General features: G+C 51.5%; 1 protein-coding gene across 3 annotated transcripts in view; it reads left to right on the top strand.

Moving 5' to 3' along the window:
* Positions 1–659: 659 nt before the first annotated feature.
* Positions 660–21,730, top strand: part of LOC105482964 (integrin subunit alpha X) — a 29,920-nt gene continuing 8,849 nt past the window's right edge. For 2 of the 3 annotated variants that reach the window (XM_011743484.3, XM_011743485.3), the window contains exons 1-20: positions 660–858; positions 1,432–1,537; positions 2,150–2,253; positions 2,554–2,624; positions 2,770–2,881; positions 5,249–5,379; positions 5,470–5,615; positions 5,860–6,013; positions 6,618–6,768; positions 7,372–7,445; positions 7,612–7,741; positions 8,149–8,291; positions 8,472–8,612; positions 8,703–8,912; positions 15,832–15,962; positions 16,093–16,256; positions 16,393–16,547; positions 17,156–17,287; positions 17,377–17,450; positions 18,015–18,156. In XM_011743484.3, the coding sequence (XP_011741786.2) occupies positions 822–858; positions 1,432–1,537; positions 2,150–2,253; positions 2,554–2,624; positions 2,770–2,881; positions 5,249–5,379; positions 5,470–5,615; positions 5,860–6,013; positions 6,618–6,768; positions 7,372–7,445; positions 7,612–7,741; positions 8,149–8,291; positions 8,472–8,612; positions 8,703–8,912; positions 15,832–15,962; positions 16,093–16,256; positions 16,393–16,547; positions 17,156–17,287; positions 17,377–17,450; positions 18,015–18,156 (2,508 nt within the window). In that variant the 5' untranslated portion in view covers positions 660–821. Of the gene's footprint in view, positions 859–1,431; positions 1,777–2,149; positions 2,254–2,553; positions 2,625–2,769; positions 2,882–5,248; positions 5,380–5,469; positions 5,616–5,859; positions 6,014–6,617; positions 6,769–7,371; positions 7,446–7,611; positions 7,742–8,148; positions 8,292–8,471; positions 8,613–8,702; positions 8,913–15,831; positions 15,963–16,092; positions 16,257–16,392; positions 16,548–17,155; positions 17,288–17,376; positions 17,451–18,014; positions 18,157–21,730 lie in introns of those variants that run through there. The other variant, XM_071084448.1, reaches the window with a different exon arrangement.

Genomic DNA, 21,730 nt, shown 5'->3' on the forward strand with positions numbered 1-21,730 from the left:
ACTGGTTCCCATTGCTGATTTCACACACAGACCCTCCTGTCCCCTGCCTCATCCATGTCTGGCTGACCTATCATCTCCCGACTTCTTTTGCTTTCAGTGCTCAGCTCAAGTGCCACCTCTTCCAGGAAGCCTTCTCAGAAAGCCACACCTTCTCAGCCTGGGTGAGGCACCCTGTGGGCTCTGCACTTCCCCCTCACAGCGGGGGGAACTTGCTGTTTATACATTTGCCTCTCCACTGACTCCAGGGCTGGGGCTTTGTGGTTTGTATTTTCTTCCCCACCTAGCAGAGGGCTTGCGTCTCCAGGCTCAAATTAGGCATCTTGAATAAATGATGAATAAATGAGAGAATGAATGAATGAACAAATACTCGCTCTGTACTCCTCTTAGGGACTCGGATGCCCCACTCCTTGGCCCAGACTTTCCAGGCCAGAGTGAAGGGCTCCCACCAGGGTTTCCTTTAGGGTCCTGAGGGGTTGGCATCTGCCCCAACCCCCTCCAGTCTGGCTGAAATGTCAAGGTCAAGGGGTGCCTTCTGGCAGTCAAGGGGGAGCCTGGGAGGGGCAGAGCAGGGATTTGCATCCACCCAAGCAAAGGGCATCAAGCCAAGTCATCTGATGAGAGACTGCGGTGGGGCGGGGGGCGTGTGGGCGGCCGGCCCATCCTCGGATCAGCTGCGTTCTCTGCCCGCCCCCTCTGACTCATGCTGACAACGTTCTTCCTGCCCCTGGCCACCTCTCTGCCCACTTGCTTCCTCAGTACCCTGGTCCAGCTCTTCCTGCAGCGGCCCAAGAGCTCAGAGCTCCTCGTCTGACCTTCTAGTCATGACCAGGACCAGGGCAGCGCTCCTCCTGTTCACAGGTGAGCCTGGGCCCCAGTGAAGTAGGGTTGGGGACCCAGGCCCAAAGGGGCCAGGGCCCTGAACTGGGGGCTCAGGCTGGGGCCTTAGGATCTGGGTAGGAAGAGAGACTGAGTCAAGCATGAGGGGGAGGCTGGCACATAGGGTTTGAGATTTGGAGTTTGTGGAGGAGAGGATATTGATGAACCAATTTTGGGGGAGTTCCAGAGATGCTGGAAGAGACACCAGTTGTCTCGACACTCCAGAGATTTTCAAAATAGATAGAACGTGCCAAACTTGTGCTCTGTGGACAGAATGCTCTGGTACCCAGGTTTTCCTGGAGTCTCTCTCATAGCACTTGAGGGGCACGTTGGGGAAAGATCCTTTTTAGAGCCTGGGTACTGCTCTGCAGAAACGGAGGACTGAAACTCGATAGCGGATGGTGGGCAAGCGGCCTCCCTGGACCCTGGGAAGGAGACCCAGGCACCCCGGGCATCAGGCTCAGAGGGGAGATTGGGGTGCTGGGGCAAGGGGTAGAGGGTGGCCAGGCAGGAGGAAGACCCTTCTCCAAAGCTCTCTTCCCACCTCTTTCCCAGCCTTAGCAACGTCTCTGGGTTTCAACTTGGACACAGAGGAGCTGACAGCCTTCCGTGTGGACAGCGCTGGGTTTGGAGACAGCGTGGTCCAGTATGCCAACTCCTGGTGAGGCCCAGGTGGCGCTGGCCTTCGGCTCCATCCATCCTCTCCCTGCTCAGGGCCGCGTGCCCCTGGCCCTGCCCTGTTATTTGCAAACTCTCCTCTCTGTCTGGTGTAGCGACTGCCCTGGCTAATGAAGATTTGCCCTGAAAGCAGGCACAGCCTCACAGCTAACATTTACAGAGCAGTAAGTGCAGTGCCAGGCTCATCATAGGTGGACGCTGACTGAGTCCACACGACAACCTGTGAGTAGGAATCAGTCGTGCAACAAACACTTACTTGTTTTTTCTTTCTTTTTTTTCTATACATTTAAAAATATAGAGAGGCAGGGTCTCACTATGTTGCCTGCGTTGGTCTCAAACTCCTGGGCTCAAGCGATCCTCCCACCCCAGCCTCCCAAAGTGCTGGGATTCCAGGTGTGAGCCACCACACCCAGACTCAACAAATATTTATTGTCTCCATACGCCAGAGAATCCAACAGACAGAAATCCCTTCCACATGGAATTTAAATGATGAAAATCCATCTTGCAGATGAGGAAGCTGAGGTTTAGAGAGGGAACGCAAACTCGCTGGAGCGGCACCATACTCTCACCTGAAGTGTCCTTTGGCTCCTCGCAGGGTGGTGGTTGGAGCCCCGCAAGAGAGAACAGCTGCCAACCAAACGGGCGGCCTCTACCAGTGCAGCTACAGCACCGGTGCCTGTGAGCCCATTGGCCTGCAGGGTGAGTCGCCGCCCCTCCTGGGACCCAGGGCAGGGCTACCAGGTTCCCCAGCTCCAGGGGCCCGTGGGGCTCACGGGAGTTTCACTTCCAACTTTTGCTGTGTCTGAGACCCTCACCCTCAGACATGCTTCCTGGCCTCTTAAGGCCTCCCTGCTCATCACACCCCTGCAGCTCTGTCAAAACCCGACAGCTCCCTTCACCATCAGACCTTGTCTCCCAGGTGGAGGTGACCCCTGCCCAGCTCTTCCACAGCCTTCTCTGTACCCCCGAAAGTGACCATGCACATATCTGTCCCCGCAGTCCCCCCGGAGGCCGTGAACATGTCCCTGGGCCTGTCCCTGGCGGCTACCACCAGCCCCCCCCAGCTGCTGGTGAGTGGCCCTGGGGCACAGGAGGCCTCTGAGGGAGGGAGGAGCCAGGGCCACAGGGGCTGGGAGTCTCTTGTAGGGTGGAGGTGCCGGAATGCGAGGGTGGGAGGGAGCAGGAGCAGCCCCCCAGCAGCCTGCTGTGTCCCAGGCCTGCGGCCCCACCGTGCACCACGGGTGTGGGAGGAACATGTACCTGACCGGACTCTGCTTCCTCCTGGCCCCCACCCAGCTCACCCGGAGGCTCCCGGCGTCCGGGCAGGGTGAGTGTCGGGACCACCAAGTCTTTGAGGAGCTCACGCACATCCAATTGGGGGTGCGGTGGGCTAGAGACAGTCTTGCCAGACTGGATCAGAAAGAAGGGATCTGGAAAAAGAGTTACCACGTGTTGCAGTGGTTCCCGACGCTGCTGCCCGCACACCCTGCCTGTTCCTGGCACGCCGCCGGACCTTTCCTGTGACCTTAACCTCTCCAAGCATCTGTTTCTTCATCTGTTGGGTGGGGAGAATAACACACCCAGCACTGAAGTAACATAGGATGATTCATGGCCAGGGGCTAGCACAGCAGCTAGCACTAGGCGACGGCCCCATGAAGGCCAGCTGCTGTTATTTTTAGAGAAGAGGATCTATTTTCATCCAGCGGGTCCTGGGATATGACCAATTGGTTTGTGCAGTAGTTTAGGAAAGGTCAGTGAAAGTGCAGTGTGAGCAACGTGTGTGTGTGTGCGCGCATGTGTGTATACATATGCATGTGTATACATGTGTGCATGCACACATGTACATGCATGTGTGCGCACGTGTGTGTGTGTGTGCGTGTGCACATGCAGGTTGAGACACAGGGCCTGGCTTCCCTGGTGCTGATGGGGAAGAAAGACAAGGAAGCGGAACAGTGGGCTTTTCAGACCTGGCAGGCTGAGGCCACCCCTTGGTTTCACATTTGCTCTCAAGCCCTTGGTGAGACTGACATCTGGTTGCAAATAGGGTGCACCTTCCAGCACCTCCGTGGGTCCAGACTCCATCCACAGGGGCCTGGGCACTCATCAGAATGCCCAGGACACCTGTCTCTCTGGTGGAGGCCTCTGGGGCAGAGGGGATGCTGAGAGGTCACATGGAAGGGGGTCTCCTCTCCAGGTGCTGTAAGAGCGTCCTCTTCTCAGGACAGACGCTGCCTTCACACAGGAGGGGAGTGGGGGCCTGTATTTAAGCTGAGAACAGAACAGGTCCAGTGTGTGGCTGTTGCCTGTGATGATTTGTTTCAAATATTAACAATCAAGGCAGGAGGGTCGTTTGAGGCCTGGAGTTTGAGACCAGCCTGGGCAACATAGTGAGACTTCATCTCTACAAAAAAGAAATATAAAATACAAAGTAGCTGGGCATGGTGTTACATACATATAGTGCCAACTACTGGGGAGGTTGAGGAAGGAGAATCGCTTGAGCTCAGGAGTTGGAGGCTGTAGGGAGCTATGATCGCACCACTGCACTCCAGCCTGGGTGACAGTGAGATTCCGTCTCAATTAAAAAAAAAAAAAATTAACAAAACTACCATTCAGCACTGAACAGTGAGGACAAACACTGGCCAGGAACTGGTGCCAGTTTGTATCATTGCTGGATGGAGTGACATTGAGGGAGGAAGGAGGAATGGGTCTAGGGAGGGGCACAGATATCCAGGGTGGAGGGGGAAGCCCTCTGCTTCCTACCATCTGAATTGGAGAAATCTTCCTGTTTTGTTTTTTTTTTTCTTCTTTTTTTTTTTGAGAGTCTTACTCTGTCACTGAGGCTGGAGTGTAGCGGTACAATCACAGCTCACTGCAGCCTCCAACTCCTGGGCTCAAGTGATCCTCCCACCTCAGCCTTCAGAGTAGCTGGAACCACAGAGAAGAGCCACCAAGCCCAGCTGATTTTTAACAATGTTTAGTAGATGTGAGATCTCGCTATGTTGTCCAGGCTGATCTTGAAATCCTGGGCTCAAGCAATTCTCCTGCCTAGGCCTCCCAAAGTGCTTGGATTACAGGTGTAAGCCACTGCACCCGGTCTGACCTTCACTTTTTTTTATCGATAGGGCTGGCTGCGCAGGGGTGAGCAGCTTCATCACAGACTTTTTTTTTTTTTTTTTTTTTTTTGAGGTGGAACCTCACTCTGTTGCCAGGCTGTAGTGCTGTGGCACGATCTTGGCTCACTGCAGCCTCCACCTCCCGGGTTCAAGCAATTCTGCCTCAGCCACCCATGTAGTTGGGACCACAGGTGCATGCCACCACACCCAGCTAATTTTTGTATTTTAGGAGAGATGGGGTTTCACCATGTTGGCCAGGATGGTCTCGATCTCCTGACCTCATGATCCGCCCACCTCGGCCTCCCAAAGTACTGGGATTACAGGTGTCAGCCACTGCGCCCGGCATATCACAGCCTCTTTATGCAACTTTAAGAGAATGAAGGGCCTTGTTCCAGGCAGGGGGTTAGGGAAGTCCTGCCCCCGATGAGGAAAGGACCCAGGGTATGGAGTCTGACTCCCATCGCCAGACTAGAGGCTTAGGGGAGGAAGAGTTTTGGGAGAGTGAGCTCTTGTGGCCAAAAGGCCACAGTCCTGGGCTTTGGGAGTGTCTCTTGGAGGATCGGTGCCACCTCCTTCCCCAGAGTGCCCAAGACAGGAGCTGGACATTGTGTTCCTGATTGATGGCTCGGGCAGCATCTCCTCTGGCAACTTTGCCATGATGATGAACTTCGTGAGAGCTGTGATAAACCAGTTCCAGAGACCCAGCACCCAGGTGTGCCTTTGGGGCAGGGAGGCTGCTGGGGGGCAGGTGCTTGGATCCTGGTGAAATGGCCTCAGCCCCGGCCCTGTGTGCTTCCTCCAGTTTTCCCTGATGCAGTTCTCCAGTAAATTCGACATACACTTCACTTTCGAGGAATTCAGGCGCACCTCAAACCCCCTCGACCTGTTGGCTTCTGTTCACCAGCTGACAGGGTTCACACACACGGCCACTGCCATCCAAAAAGTCGTGTGAGTCCTGACTTCTTCCAGGCACAGTCCCAAAGCACCCAGGTCTTCCCTTGGGCCTCATCTGTCTCCACGAGAAGGGGACAGGCAGGGACTGAAATCCAGCCCGTGATACCCTTGCCAAGCTTGGGCCTCTGGGTGGGACTAGGACCTCCCAAAGGAAAAGGCATCTTCTCATTTTCACAAGGGCACCAGGGGCTAGTGTGGTTTTGTTCACAGGCCTCTAAGGTCTCTTCTTTCCTGATAGGCGCGAATTGTTCCAGGCCTCACATGGGGCCCGTGGGGATGCCACCAAAATTCTCATTGTCATCACTGATGGGAGGAAAGAAGGCGACAGCCTGGATTATAAGGATGTCATCCCCATGGCTGATGCAGCAGGCATCATCCGCTATGCAATTGGGGTAGGGCATGGGACGGCTTCCCCCTTCTCCCAACGGCTTCCTCTCAGGGCAACTTCCCTTTCTATTTATTTTCTTTTCTCTTTGAGACAGGGTCTTGCTCTATCCCTCAGGCAGTGGTGCAATCCTAGCTCACTGCAGCCTCAAACTCCTGGGCTCCAGTGATCCTTCCACCCCAGCCTCCCCAGTAGCTGGGACCACTGGCGTGTGCCATCAAACCTGGCTATTTTTTTATTTTTTTGGTTGAGATGGGGTCTTGCTATGTTGCCCAGGCTGGTCTCAAATTCCTGGCCTCAAGCAATTCTACCACCTTGGCTTCCCAAAGCTCAGGGATTACAGGCATGAACTACTGCCAACAACATGCCTTTCAAGGATAGAAACATCAGCTCTCTCGGCTCTTACTGCCTTCAGGATGAAAACTCTGCCCCAGACTGGAGACCATGATCCTTTCTCCTAAACTCCCTGATGCTGTCCGGGCCTCATGTTTCTCCTGTGTCCACGGGTGTGATCATGTTGATCTTGTGGGGTTATTGGAGGATGTTGCACCCAGTGCACACAGGAACATTCAATTTATTATTTTTACTGAGTTGATCTTTTTTGGAGACAGGTTGGATCAGCTTTTCAAAACAGAAACTCTTGGAAAGAATTAAATGACATTGCATCGAAGCCCTCCCAGGAACACATATTTAAAGTGGAGGACTTTGATGCTCTGAAAGATATTCAAAACCAGCTGAAGGAGAAGATCTTTGCCATTGAAGGTGAGTCTGAAGGGAGCTCTTAGCTTGGGGACTCCTCAGTCGTAACACCTTTCCACTTAGAACTCAAGGCTCCGCGAAACAGGTAGACAGCAGCCCAGTTCTCCTGCTTTCCCGGGACCCCGATAGCCACGTCTGTCAGCTTGTCCCCACTGATGTCCCCGAGCACTGTCAGAGCCGCCCCAAAGTGGCCCCAGGGATGGCCCTGCCCCCGACAGAAAATGATCTCACACCACCACCGGCTCCACTGCAGGCCCAGCCCAGGAGACCCTTCCACCCACACTGGGACCTACCCAACCCATGTCCCACCAGCCACTCACTCCCCTGGGCAAGGGGCACGCGGACTCCTGGCCCCCTCGGGTCTGCTCGTAGACCCGTGGGGGGCCCTGATGAGGACCAGATCTGTGCTGCCATCGCTGTTCACATCCATGGAGCAGAGGGGGGGCCCTGAAGTTGGAGCTGATCTGGAGGGCAGAGCCTGTTCCCTGTCATAGGCATCAGCCCTCCCTGGGCCTCCAGTCTTAGCTTCTCCTAAAGCTGAAGTGTTCTTGGACCTGGCAAAGCCTGTCTCCCTCCCTGGCACTCGAGTGTCACACCTTCCCCCAGGTACGGAGACCACAAGCAGCAGCTCCTTCGAATTGGAGATGGCGCAGGAGGGCTTCAGCGCTGTGTTCACGCCTGTGAGTGGAGCCCCTTAGGCCGATGATGTGCGGTGAGGGGAGGCAGGAGCAGGGAAGGCCAGGGTGGGTGTCAGGTGGGTAAGGGGCGCGGGCGGCAGGCGTGTCTCTTGTACACGCTGTCTTCCTGCTCCGGCCTCTGCCCAGCCCTGGAATTCTTTCCTCCCAGGATGGCCCCATTCTGGGGGCTGTGGGGAGCTTCACCTGGTCTGGAGGTGCCTTCCAGTACCCCCCAAATATGAACCCCACCTTCATCAACATGTCTCAGGAGAATGTGGACATGAGGGATTCTTACCTGGGTGAGAAACAACCAGGGGTTGGGGACAGGTGGGAGATGAGCTGCCTGGGGTGGGGTCCAGGGTTCTGAGGAGGGGAGATGGGGGCTGCGCTGCCTGGGGTGGGGTCCAGGGTTCTGAGGAGGGGAGATGGGGGCTGCGCTGCCTGGGGTGGGGTCCAGGGTTCTGAGGAGGGGAGATGGGGGCTGCGCTGCTTGGGGTGGGGTCCAGGGTTCTGAGGAGGGGAGATGGGGGATGCGCTGCCTGGGGTGGGGTCCAGGGTTCTGAGGAGGGGAGATGGGGGCTGCGCTGCCTGGGGTGGGGTCCAGGGTTCTGGGGAGGGGAGAAGGGGGCTGTGCTGCCTGAGGTGGGGGTCCAGGGTTCTGGGTGGGGGGAATGGGGGCCTTTGTGCTGAGACCTGGGCCCCTCAGGTTACTCCACCGAGCTGGCTCTCTGGAAAGGGGTGCAGAACCTGGTCCTGGGGGCCCCCCGCTACCAGCACACCGGGAAGGCTGCCATCTTCACCCAGGTGTCCGGGCAATGGAGGCTGAAGGCCGAAGTCACGGGGACGCAGGTTGGGCGTGACAGGAGCCAGAGGGGAAGATGAGGGTGGGGGCAGTGGCCGGGGCCGGGGAGAGGATGGAGGGGCTTTGGGGGGCTTGGGGGAGGTCCTGGTACCTGAGGAGAGGTGGGACCTGCCCACAGGGCTGCCTCTGGCGGGGACAGGCAGCATGACCCAGGCTCTGCCCTCCAGATTGGTTCCTACTTCGGGGCCTCCCTCTGCTCTGTGGATGTGGACGGCGATGGCAGCACTGACCTGATCCTCATCGGGGCCCCCCATTACTACGAGCAGACCCGAGGGGGCCAGGTGTCCGTGTGTCCCTTGCCCAGGGGGGTGAGTGGCCGATGGGACCTGGGCTGGGTGGGGTCCGGTGTGGGTGGAGGGGTTGCCTGGGTTGGGCCTGGCACTGCTTTCATTTTGCAGTGGAGAAAGTGGTGGTGTGATGCTGTTCTCCACGGGGAGCAGGGCCACCCCTGGGGTCGCTTTGGGGCGGCTCTGACAGTGCTGGGGGATGTGAATGGGGACAAGCTGACGGATGTGGTCATCGGGGCCCCAGGAGAGGAAGAGAACCAGGGTGCTGTCTACCTGTTTCATGGAGCCTTGGGACCTAGCATCGGCCCCTCCCACAGCCAGGTGAGGCCGTGTCCCGCTTCTGTCATTAGAGCAGCCTCCTCCTTGCCTCTCCCGCTCTGTCATACAGGAAAACTGTCCCTTTTTACCTTTTCCTACCTCCCTTGCCCAGCTCTGAGCACCTTGTAGCAGTAGTACAGTCTCAGCTCACTGCAACCTCCGCCTCCCAGGTTCAAGTGATTCTCTGCCTCAGCCTCCGGAGTAGCTGGAATTATAGGCATGCACCACCATGTCCGGTGAATTTTTTGTATTTTAGTAGAGATAGGCTTTTGTCATGTTGGCTAGGCTGGTCTTGAACTCCTGACCTCAGGTGATCCACCTGTCTCAGCCTCCCAAAGTGCTGGGATTATAGACGTGAGCCACCACGCCCAGCCCCTTGCCAGTTTTACAAGGCACACAGGTGAGGCACAGAAAACCCATTTTACAGATGGAATGTGGGACACTGGGAAGACAAGAGCCTTGGTTTGCCAGAGGTTCAGAGTGGGTCCGGGATGGTGAAGGGTGCTCCGGCCTCTTGACCTCTAACCCGGCGTGCAGTCTCCGGGCTCCTTGCTGCTCACCACTTAGGTCCAGTCATTTCAACCTACCCTTCCACTCGCTCCTCGCCTCCCTGGATGCTACATGATTTTATTCCCTTCCTGCCATCAAGGTCCCACCATATACCCATCCCTGCAGCCGCCCTCCACCCAAGGGAGCAGGGTTCCCTGAGAACAAGGGCTGCTTTCCTTGGCAAAAGTCAAGAAAGCCCTGTTAAAAAATAGGCAAAGGGGCCGCTCCAGGTGGCTCACATCTGTAATTCCAACACTTTGGGAGGCTGAGGCAGGAGGATCACTTGAGGCCAGGAGTTTCAGGCCAGCCTGGGCAACATAGGGAGATCTCATCTCTAGAAAATATTTTAAAAATTAGGCAGGCATCGTGGTGCTGTAGTAACTGTAGTCCCAATTACTCGGGAGGCTGAGGTGGGATGATCACTTGAGCCCAGGAGGTTGAGGCTGCAGTGAGCTATGATTGTGTCACTTCACTTTAGCCCAGGTGAAAGAGCAAAACCCTGTGTCAAAAAAAAAAAAAAAAGATTTGAATAGGAATAGATATTTCTCCAAAGAAGAGGTACAAGGGGCCAATGAGTGCATAAAATGATTCTCAACATCATTGGTCATCAGAAATCAAAACTATAATGAAATGCCACTTCTCACCTACTAGAATGACTAGAAACAAAGACGGATAATGACAGGTGTTGGTAAGGATTGGGAGAACCGAACATCCTCCGGCACTGCTAGGGATGATGTAAATCCACGCAGCTGCTTTGGAAATCAGTCTAGCAGATCCTCAAAACATTAAACATAGGCTGGGCACAGTGGCTCACACCTGTAATCCCAGCACTTTGGGAGGCCGAGGCAGGTGGATCGCCTGAGGCCAGGAGTTCAAGACCAGCCTGGCCAACACAGTGAAACCCCATCTCTATTAAAAATACAAAAAAAAAAAAAATTACCTGGGCATGGTGGTGGGTGCCTGTAATCCCAGCTACTCGGGAGGCTGAGACAGGAGACTTGATTGAAGCTGGGAGGTGGAGGTTGTGGTGAGCCGAGATTGCGGCACTGCACTCCAGCCTGGGCAACAAGAACAAAACTCCGTCTCAAACAAACAAACAAAAAGTTAAACGTAGAGTTGCCATGTGATCTGGCAATTCCACCTATAAAACATGCTAAGTGAGGGAAGCCAGACACAGAAGGCCACATGTATTCAGGCCAAATGTCCAGAACAGGCAAATCTGTAGAAACAGAAAGTAGATGAGCAGTTTCACAGGGCTGGGTGTGGGGGGAAGTCAGGGGCATGAGGGTGACTGCGAATGGGTATGGAGTCTCTTTTTGGGGTAGTGGAAATGTTCTAAAATTGATTGTGGTAGTGGTTTCACAACTCTGTAAACATACCAAAAACCACTAAGTCATGTACTTTAAAGGGGTGAGTTTTGTGCTATATGGTCTATAGCTCAAAAAAGTTGTTACCAAAAAGAAAAAAGTGGCAGGGAAGGTCCCTGCAGTTCTGTCACACACCAGCTGTGTGATCTTTGACAGGAGCTCACACACTGTCTTTGTGCTCAGTTTTCTCGTTGGTAAAATGGTGATACTAATAGAACTAACCTTACTGGGCTGCTGCTGTGAGGATTAAATGAGTTAGTATGCATGAAGTGCTTATCACAGTGCCTGGCACACAATAGGTGTCATGTTGTTATAATCTGTTTTAATTATCATTAAGATAGTTTAACAACTGGCCAGGCGCAGTGGCTCCCACCTGTAATCCCAGCACTTTGGGAGGTCGAGGCAGGCAGATCACTTGAGGTCAGGAGTTCCAGACCAGCCTGGCCAATGTGGGGAAACCCCGTCCCTACCAAAAATACAAAAATTAGCTGTGCGTGGTGGCGCATGCCTGTAATCCCAGCTACTCGGGAGGCTGAGGCAAGAAAATGGCTCGAACCCAGGAGTCGGAGTTTGCAGTAAGCTGAGATTACGCCACTGCACTCCAGGCTGGGTGCCAGAGTGAGACTCCATCTCAAAACAAATAAACAAAAAAGACATAGTTTAACGACCGAAGGGGAATCTAAAGAAGAGGGTGAAAGACGGTTGAGAATCACAAGGGCCCACATGTTGTCATGAAACCACGAACAGTTCATACCAACTCCCATGACCCATCACACACAGGCATACCTTGTTTTATGCGCTTTGCAGATACTGCATTCTTTACACGTTGAAGGTGTGCAGCGACCCTGCGCTGAGCAAGTCTATCAGTGCTGTTTTCCCAGCTGCACGCACTCACTTTGTGTCTCTGTTACGTCTGGTAATTCTCACGATGTCTCAAACTTTTTGAAATTATCATGTCCGTGATGGTGAGCTGTGATCAGTGATCTTCGATGTTACTATTGTCCTTGTTTTGGGGCACCATGAACCATGTCCATATACGAAGGCAAACTTCATGAATGTGTGTGTTCTGACTGCTCCACCACCGATAGCTCCCCTGTCTCTCTCTCCCTCTCCTCTGGCCTCCCTATTCCCATTCCCTGCAGTGCAACAATATTGAAATTAAGCCAAATAATAACTCGACAATGGTCTTTAAGTGTTCAAGTGAAAGGAAGAGTCACATGTCTCTCACTATTTATTTACTGAGGCAGGGTCTCGCTCTGTCACCCAGGCTGGAGTACACTGGTGTGATCTCGGCTCACTGAAACTTCCCCCTCTGGGGTTCAAGTGATTCTCCTGCCTCAGCCTCTTGAGTAGCTGGCATTACAGGTGCGTGCCACCCTGCCTGGCTAATTTTTGTATTTTTAGTAGAGATGGGGTTTCGCCATGTTGGCCTGGCTAGTCTCAAACTCCTGAGTTTAAGTGATCTGCCTGCCTTGCCCTCCCAAAGCACTGGGATCACAGACGTGAGCCACCATGTCTGGCCACCTATTTTACATGTTAGATCAAAACCTAGAAATGATTAAGCTTGGTGAAGAAGCCATGTCAAAAGCCAAGACGGAGTGAAGGCCTTTTGCACCAAACAGCCAAATTCTGAATGCAAAATAAAAGTTATTGAAGGAAATTAAGAGTGCTACTCCAGTGAACATAGGAATGATAAGAAAGTGAAACAGCCTAATTGCTATTACGAAGGAAGTTTTGAGTGCTCTGGATAGAAGATCAAACCAGCCACAATATTCCCTTAAGCCAAAGCCAAATCCGGAGCAAGGTGCAAATGCTCTTCAGTTCTATGAAGGCTGAGAGAGGTGAGGAAGCTACAGAAGAAAAGCTGGAAGTCAGCAGAGGTGGAAGTCAGCAGGGTTCATGAGGTTTAAGGAAAGAAGCAATCTCCATAACATAAAAGTACGAGGTGAAGCAGCAAGTACAGATGGAGAAGGTGCAACAAGTTCTCCAGAAGATCTCTGATGAAGGTGGCTACACTCAACAACAGGTTTTCAATGTAGATGAGACGACCTTCGATGGAAGAAGATGCCATCTAGAACTTTCAGAGAAGTCAATGTCTGGCTTCAAAGCTTCAAAGGACAGGCTGACTCTTGTTAGAGGTTAATGCCGCTGGTAGGACTTCAAGTTGTAGTCAGTGCTCATTTACCATTTGGAAAATTCCAGGGCCCCAAAGAATGATGCTAAATCCACCCTTCTGTGCTCTAGAAATGGAGCAAAGCCAGGGAGACAGCACATCTGTTTACAGCATGGTTGAGTAAGTGTTTTAAACCCATTCTGGAGACCTGCTGCTCAGAAAAATAGATTTCTTTCCAAAGTTTGCTACTTATTGACAATACACCTGGTCACCCAAGAGCTCTGATGGAGATGTTCATGGAGATTAGTGTTGTTTCCATGCCTGCAAACCCAACATCCATTCTGCAGTCCATGGACCAAGGAGTAATTTTGACTTTCAAGTCTCATTATTTCAGAAATACATTTCATAAGGCTATAGCTGCCATACATAGTGATTCTTCTGACGGATCTGGGCAAAGTCAATTGAAAACCTTCTGGAAAAAATTCACCACTTTAGATGCCATTAAGAACATTCATGATTCACGAGAGGGGGTCAAAATATCAACATTAACAAGAGTTTGGGAGAAGCTGATTCCGATTCTCGTGGATGACTTTGAGTGGTTCTAGACTTCAGGGGAGGAAGTGACTGCGGATGTGGTGGAAATAGAGAACCAGACTTAGAAGATGGAGCCTAAATTGCTGCAGTTTCATGATGAAACTTGCACAGATGAGGACCTGCTTCTTACGGATGAGGAAATAAAGTGTTTTTTTTTTTTTTTTTTTTTTCACATGGAATCTATTCCTGGTGAAGATGCTATGAAAATTGTTGAAATGACAACACAAGATTAAGAATATTACATAAACAGGCCGGGCACAGTGGCTCACCTCTGTAATCCGAGCACTTTGGGAAGCAGAGGTGGGCAGATCACCTGAGGTGGGGAATTTGAGACCAGCCTGGCCAACATAGGGAAACCTCATCTCTACTAAAAAAATTAGCTGGGTGTGGTGGCGGTTGTCTGTAATCCCAGCTACTCAGGAGGCTGAGGCAGGAGAATCACTTGAACCTGGGAGGCGAAGGTTGCAGTGAGCCGAGATCACGCCACTGCACTCCAGCAACAGAGTGAAAGTGTGTCTCAAAAAAAAAAAAAAAAAAAAGAATATTATATAAACGTAGTCGATAAATGAGCACAGAATTTGAGAGGATTGACTCCAACTTTCAAAGAAGCTCTACTGTGGGTAAAATGTTATCAACCAGCAACCCATGCTCCAGAGAAATTTCATGAAAGGAAGAGTCCATCCGGGCAGCAAACTTCCTCACTTTCTTATTTTAGGAAATTGCCATAACCTCCCCAACCTCCAGGAGTTGCCACTGTGATCAGTCAACCGTGTCACCGTGTCACCATCAGCAAGACCCTCCATAGGCAAAAAGATTATGCCTTGCTAAAGGCTTAAATGATCGTTAGCATTTTTTACCAATCTAATTTTTTATTTTTATTTTTGAACTTTTATTTTAGATTTAGAGGGGGTACACCTACCCTTTATAGACTCCCTCAGTAACTGGTAAATTTCTCTTTTTATTTTGTTATTATTCTTTTTTCTTTTCTTTTTCTTTTTTAAGTTTTTATTTTTTAGAGACAGAGTCTCATCGTGTCCCTCAGGCTGGAGTGCAGTGGCGCAATCACAGCTGACTGCAGCCTCGAACTCCTGGGCTCAAGAGATCCTCCTGCCAAAGCCTCCTGAGTAGCTGGGACCACAGGCACAAGCCAGTGTGCCGGGCTCATTATTATTACTTTTTTTTTTTTTTTTCGAGACAGAGTCTTGCTCTGTCACCAAGGCTGGAGTGCAGTGGCACCATCTCCACTCACTGCAACCTCCTCCTCCCGGGTTCAAGTGATTCTCCTGCCTCAGCCTCCTGAGAAGCTTGGATTGCAGGTGTGTGCCATCATGTCTGGCTAATTTTTGTATATTTAGTAGAAACGGGGTATCATCATGCTGGCCAGGCTGGTCTGGAACTCCTGACCTCAGGTGATCCACCCGCCTCGGCCTCCCAGTGTTGGGATTACAGGCGTGAGCCACCGCGTCCACCCATTATTATTACTTTTAATGCCTGCCAGTTCCATTAGTGTACAGAGATTTAAAGGGCAGATTCTTCCAGGGAGCGGGCATAACATGAGCACTGGGAATGAAGGTGATAGGTTCTACAGGGGAGGCAGTGCCCGGGAGGGTGGATCTGCGTGTGGCTGCGACCACTCCCTACTCCACCCCAGCTTTTTCTGTCCTTTGAAGAGACAGAGTGACAGCAAGAAACAAAAAGGGGACTTGGGCCTGGGGTCGGAGTGTCTGGTGTTAGGTCTGGAGTCGGCCTCTTAAAGGCTACATGGAGTTGGCACGGTCCCCAACCTCTCTCCTGCATCTTTGCAACCAGGGAGGTGAGGCTGGATGAGCTCCAAGGTCCCTTTCAGCCTTAATACTCATTGTGATACATTATTGACTGCTGGCCGTATTCTGGGTGCTGTTCTAAGAACTGTAGGAATTCCTCTCCTGCGCACGGCTAAACTCTGAGCTAATAGTATCATTATGTGAAAGATGAGGAAACAGAGGCACATAAAGATTGAGTCCTTGCCCACAGCCTCATGGCTCATAGGTGGAGGAGTCAGAATTGGAACTAGAGACTGATTGAATGAATGACACTTGGGTCACCAGGACACCCTTCCGATCTCCACTCCTACATCTGTTTCTTAGCAATCATCTCCCAACTCCTACCTCCTCTTTTCAGGTTCTTCTTGGTGACATCTGTTCACAACTCACCCCTTCTCTCCCTTTCCCACGGTCCTACCTCCATATTCCCCTTGTTACTTATTTCCAACTTCTTCCCCCACCTTCCAGCTTGATTTACCCTTTTCTCTTCTGGCCAGCGGATCGCCGGCTCCCAGCTCTCCCCCAGGCTGCAGTATTTTGGGCAGGCACTCAGCGGGGGTCAAGACCTCACCCAGGATGGACTGGTGGACCTAGCTGTGGGGGCCCGGGGCCAGGCGCTCCTGCTCAGGTGAGAGCAGCCTTTCTCGGACGCTCCCCGGGTGGTCCTAGGTCCAGATGGGGGTGCCCACCCCCACCCCACCCCACATGGTGCTCCCAGGAGCCAAGGGCCTGTCCTCAGCTCGGTGCTCTGCCCACAGGACGAGACCTGTGCTCTGGGTGCAGGTGAGCATTCAGTTCAAACCTGCGGAGATCCCCAGGTCTGCATTTGAGTGTCGCGAGCAGATGGTCTCTGACCAGATCCTGGGACAGTCCAGCATCTGCCTTTACATTGACAAACGTTCCAAGAACCTGCTTGGGAGCCGTGAGTCCCTCCCCTCCAACCCAGGACACCCTGACCTCTGGGATCCCCCAGCCCCAGACGCCTTTCTCCCACCCTGCCCGTTGTCCACCCAAGGAGTTCCTGTCTCTCTCAACGCCGTTTCTGTGACCGCCTACAGATGACCTCCAAAGCTCTCTGACCGTGGACCTGGCTCTCGACCCTGGCCGCCTGAGTCCCCGTGCCACCTTCCAGGAAACAAAGAACCGGAGTCTGAGCAGAGTCCAAGTCCTCGGGCTGGAGACATACTGTGAAACCTTCACCCTGCTGCTCCCGGTGCGTCTGGGCACGAACATGGGTGGCGGCCGCGCTGGGGCTGGCAGAAGGCAGGGCAGGGAGAGAACAGGCTGCGTTCCAGCCTCCCTGTGGCTCAGCCCAACGCAGGACCAGGCATGAAGGAGGTGCTTACTTACTGCATAGCCAGTGAGTGAGTGAGCGAGCGAACAAGTGATGAGATCGGCTGCAACTGCCAGGGGCCACACGGTTGGATTTCAGGAAAGAGAATCCGGCAGCCTGAGAGAGCTCTGCGGCTTCCGGCTGGGCTTTTTTTCAGGCACTCACTGGACACGCATTTATCGAGCTGCTCCTGGGAGATAGGCCCTGCCCTGGGGGCCAGGCGCATAGCGGTGGCCAAAACAGTCATTGCTGATCGGGAGGTCTGTGGGGAGGAGAAAAAAAAAAACAAAGACAAAGCAGGGGAGAGAACAGAGAGGGTGTCAGGGAGGCCTCCTGAAGGCGGTGATGCTAAGCAGGCCCTGAAGGAAGCGGAAGCCGCGTGGGAGCTGGGCAGGGGCAGGGGCAGGATGAGAACTGCGGGTGGGGCCGAGCGCAGCTCTGCACAGCGCTCCCCTCACCCTCCGCTCTTCCCCACGCCCATCCCCCAGACCTGCGTGGAGGACTCTGTGACCCCCATCACCTTGCGTCTGAACTTCACGCTGGTGGGCGAGCCCCTCCCTGCCTTCAGAAACCTGCGGCCTATGCTGGCCGCCGATGCTCAGAGATACTTCATGGCCTCCGTGAGTCCTGGCGCTGGGGTCTCCCAGAGAGGGCGCACAGCGTGGGGCCTGGATCTCGGAGAAAACCCCCCCGTTGCCTTCCCACGCAGCTCCCCTTTGAGAAGAACTGTGGAGCCGACCATATCTGCCAGGACAATCTCGGCATCTCCTTCAGCTTCCCAGGGTGAGCGCCCCCACCTTAGACCTGCCCTACTGCCCCAGCCTCCTTCCTGGAATCTGGAACTCCTGTCTCTGGCTATCCCTAACATTGTCTCATCCTATACTCAAAACCCAGGTGTCCTGGCTGGGCACAGTGGTTCACACCTATAATCCCAGCACTTTGGGAGGCCAAGGCGGGAAGATCTTTTGAGGCCAGGAGTTAGGGATCAGCCTGGGCAACAGAGTGAGATCCCATTTCTACAAAAACAAAACAAAACAACAGCAACAACAAAAGATCAGCTGAGTAGAGCATGTCTATAGTCCCAGTTACTTAGGAGGCTGAAGCTTAAGGATTGTTTGAACTCTGGAGTTGGAGGTTATAGTGAGCCATGATCACACCACTGCACTCTAGTCTGGGTGAAAGATCAGGACTGCGTCTCTTAAAAAAAAAAAAAAAAAGAGAAGAAGAAGAACCCAGGTGTCCTGTCCCCTGTCTATCTCCCACATCCCCACTCACCCCATTTTATCCCAGACCATTTCTAGCCTCAGTCACAGAATTATCTTCTCCTTCCCCACCCCTGATACCCAGCCTGAAGACCCTGCTGGTGGGGAGTAACCTGGAGTTGAACGCAGAAGTGATGGTGTGGAATGACGGGGAAGACTCCTACGGAACCACCATCACCTTCTCCCACCCGGCAGGACTGTCCTACCGCCACGTGGCAGAGGGCCAGGTGCTCCCTCTGGGAAAGGAGGAGGAGGTTGGGCTGGGCACTAGTGTAGATTCCTGTGCGGTTCAGAGCCTGGGCTGGGCTTGGAGGTGGTAGTGCCATCTGGGGCACGCCTCCACTCGTGCGGTGTTCAACTTTGGGCATCACAGTTTAAGGACACTGACTATCAGGAATGATTTCCTGAGAGGCCACTAATGTGGAGACAGAGGGGACCCTGCCCAAATGTCTTTCTATTCCTTGTTATATCAATACTACTCTTTTGAAGGAAAACATATCTCAGCCTTCAAATATTTTAAAACACTGTTCTGTAGAAGCAAGGGGTTGAATTTATTGGTCGCTGTACATTAAGGCTTGGCAACCTTTTTCTATAAAGGGTTAGATAGTAAATATTTCAACTTTGTGGTCCACGTGGTCTGTGTCACAGCTGCTAACCTCTGCTGTTGTGGAATGAAAGCAGCCATTGACATGAATGAGTTTATGAATGAAAATACCTGCGATGCAGTAAAACTTTATGTATAAAAATAAGTAGTGGCTGTTGTTTGCCAATCTCTGTTTTAGAATGGAGAACTGGGACCACAGGGAGTCAAAGAGAACCAGATTTTTTAAACAAAAATATTATGGCCAGGGCGGTGGCTCACGCTGGTAATCCCAGGACTTTGGGAGGCTGAGGCAGGCAGATCACCTGAGGTCAGGAGTTTGACCAGCCTGGCCAACATGGTGAAACTCCATCTCCACGAAAAATACAAAAATTAGCCGGGCGTGGTGGCGGGCGCCTGTAATCCCAGCTACTGGGGAGGCCCAGGCGGGAGAATTGCTTGAACCCGGGAGGTGGAGATTGCAGTGAGCCGAGATTGTGCCACTGCACTCCAGCCTGGGCGACAAAGCAAGACTCTGTCTCAAAAAAAAAAAAAAAAAAAAGAAAAATGTTATTATGAATAATTTAAAACATTTACAAAAGTAGAAAGTAGTTCAACAAACCTCCCCAAAACTTGTCACCTAGATTCAACAATTAGCAACATTTTGCCACATTTGTTTCATCAATTGTTCCCCTTTGCTAAGGTATTTTCTTTCTTTCTTTCCTTCCTTCCTTCCTTCCTTCCTTCCTTCCTTCCTTCCTTCCTTCCTTCCTTCCTTCCTTCCTTCCTTCCTTCCTTCCTTCCTTTCTTCTTTCTTTTTGAGATAGGGTCTTGCTCTGTCACACAGGCTGGAGTGCAGTGGCACAATTTCAGCTCACTGTAGCCTCAACGTCCTGGGCTCAAGCAAAAATCCCATCTCAGCCTCCTGAGTAGCTACAACCACATGCACACACACCATACCTGGCTAATTTTTTAATTTTTTGTAGAGTTGGGATCTTACCATGCTGTCCAAGCTGGTCTCTTTAACTCCTGGGTTCAAGCAATCCTCCCATCTCAGCCTCCCAAAGTGTTGGAGTTACAGACTTGAGCCACTGTGCCTGACAGGCTAAAGTATTTTAAAACAAATCTCAGACATGGGGGTCATTGTACTCCTCCTTATTCACTCTGCTATGGTTTGAATGCATCACCCAAAGTTCACGTGTTAGACACTTAATTCCCAATACGACAGTGTTGAAAGGTGAAACCTTTAAAAGGTGATTAGGTTATGAGGGCTTTGCCCTCATGAATGGATGAGTACTATTATCTCCAGAGTAGATTAGTCATTTCAGGAGTGGATTGGCCTCTCTTTCTTTCTTTCTGTCTTTCTTTCTTTCTTTCTTTCTTTCTTTCTTTCTTTCTTTCTTTCTTTCTTTCTTTCTTTCTTTCTTTCTTTCTTTCTTTCCTTCTTTTTCTTTCTTTCTTCTTTCTTTTTTTGATGGGGTGTTGCTCTGTTGTCCAGGCTGGGGTGCAATGGCATGATCTTGGCTCACTGCAGCCTCTGCCTCCCGAGTTCAAGCAATTCTTGTGTCTCAGCCTCCCGAGTAGCTGGGATTACAGGTGCCCACCCCCATACCCAGCTAAGTTTTGCATTTTTACTAGGGATGGGGTTTCACCATGTTGGGCAGTCTGGTCTTGAACTCGTGACCTCAAGTGATCCACCTGTCTTGGCCTCCCAAAGTACTAGGATTACAGGCGTGAGCCATGGAGCCTGGCTCAGGAGTGGGTTTCTAATTAAAGGATAAGTTTGGCCCCCTTTCCCTCTCACTCTCACATGTACTGTCTTGCTCTTCTGCCTTCTGCTGTGAGACGATGCAACACAAAGACCCTCACCAGATACTGGTGCCATGTTCTTGGACTTCCCAGCCTCCAGAACCACAAAGCTTCTATTGATACACTAACTAGTTTGTGGTAATCTGTTACAGCAGCAGGGAACAGACAAAGACACACTCTATAGTTCTGAACAATGAGGACATCTTATATGACCTCAACACCATTATCACACCCAGTGAAATAAGTGATTCCTTGGTATTAAGATCATAGTCAAAATTCTGTAATTGTCTCAAAAATATCTTTTTACTTCTGGTCTATTTGAACCAAAATTCAACCTAGGTCCACATATGATGTTTGGTTGTTATTTCTGCTGTCTCTCTTAGTCTAATATTCCTAACGGAAGTGCATTTTGATTAATGTATAAAAGAACGCACCAGGAAGGGCCATCTCTTGCATGTGAGGGGTGATCCCTGTCAATGAAAGTGCTCCTAGACATATCAACCAAATGTAATGTGTGGACCTTTGTTGAATATTGCTTTTAACAAATGAGCTGTAAAATAACATTTTTGGAGACAATCTAAGAAAATAGAACATAACCAATATTGGTATATTAAGGAGTAATTGTTAATTTTGTTGGCATTTGGTGATTTGTTGGATCTTGTGGTTATGTTTAAAATACCCTTATCTGTTGGTGGTATACACTGAAGTATTTCCAGATGAAACAATATGATGTTCGGAATGTGCTTTAAAGTGTTCAGAAAGAGAACATACTAGAAACAAGAGTAGAAAAATGTTGGTTACTTAAAATTAGTGATGCCTGTATGGTAATTGATTTTCCAGTCTCTCTATTTTTGAATGTGTTTCAAAATTTCCATAATAAGAGGCCTTTAAAATAACAATAAAAAGGTGAACATTTTAATACAGTTGAGATTTCTACTTTGGAAGAAAGTTTGACCAGATAGCTATGGGGGAGCTTTTAAAAACATAACCTTTGGCCGGGCGCGGTGGCTCAAGCCTGTAATCCCAGCACTTTGGGAGGCTGAGACGGGTGGATCACGAGGTCAGGAGATCGAGACCATCCTGGCTAACACGGTGAAACCCCGTCTCTACTAAAAATACAAAAAACTAGCCGGGCGAGGTGGCGGGCGCCTGTAGTCCCAGCTACTCGGGAGGCTGAGGCAGGAGAATGGCGTAAACCCGGGAGGCGGAGCTTGCAGTGAGCTGAGATCCGGCCACTGCACTCCAGCCCGGGCTACAGAGCAAGACTCCGTCTCAAAAAAAAAACAAAAAACAAAAAACAAAAAACATAACCTTGGCTGGACATGGTGGCTCATACCTGTAATCCTAGTGTTTTGGGGGCCAAGGTGGGAGAATGGCTTGAAGCCAGGAGTTCAAGACCAGCCTCGGCAACG

The sequence above is a fragment of the Macaca nemestrina genome, chromosome 18, assembly GCF_043159975.1.
Source record: "Macaca nemestrina isolate mMacNem1 chromosome 18, mMacNem.hap1, whole genome shotgun sequence".
NCBI lineage: Eukaryota > Metazoa > Chordata > Mammalia > Primates > Cercopithecidae > Macaca > Macaca nemestrina.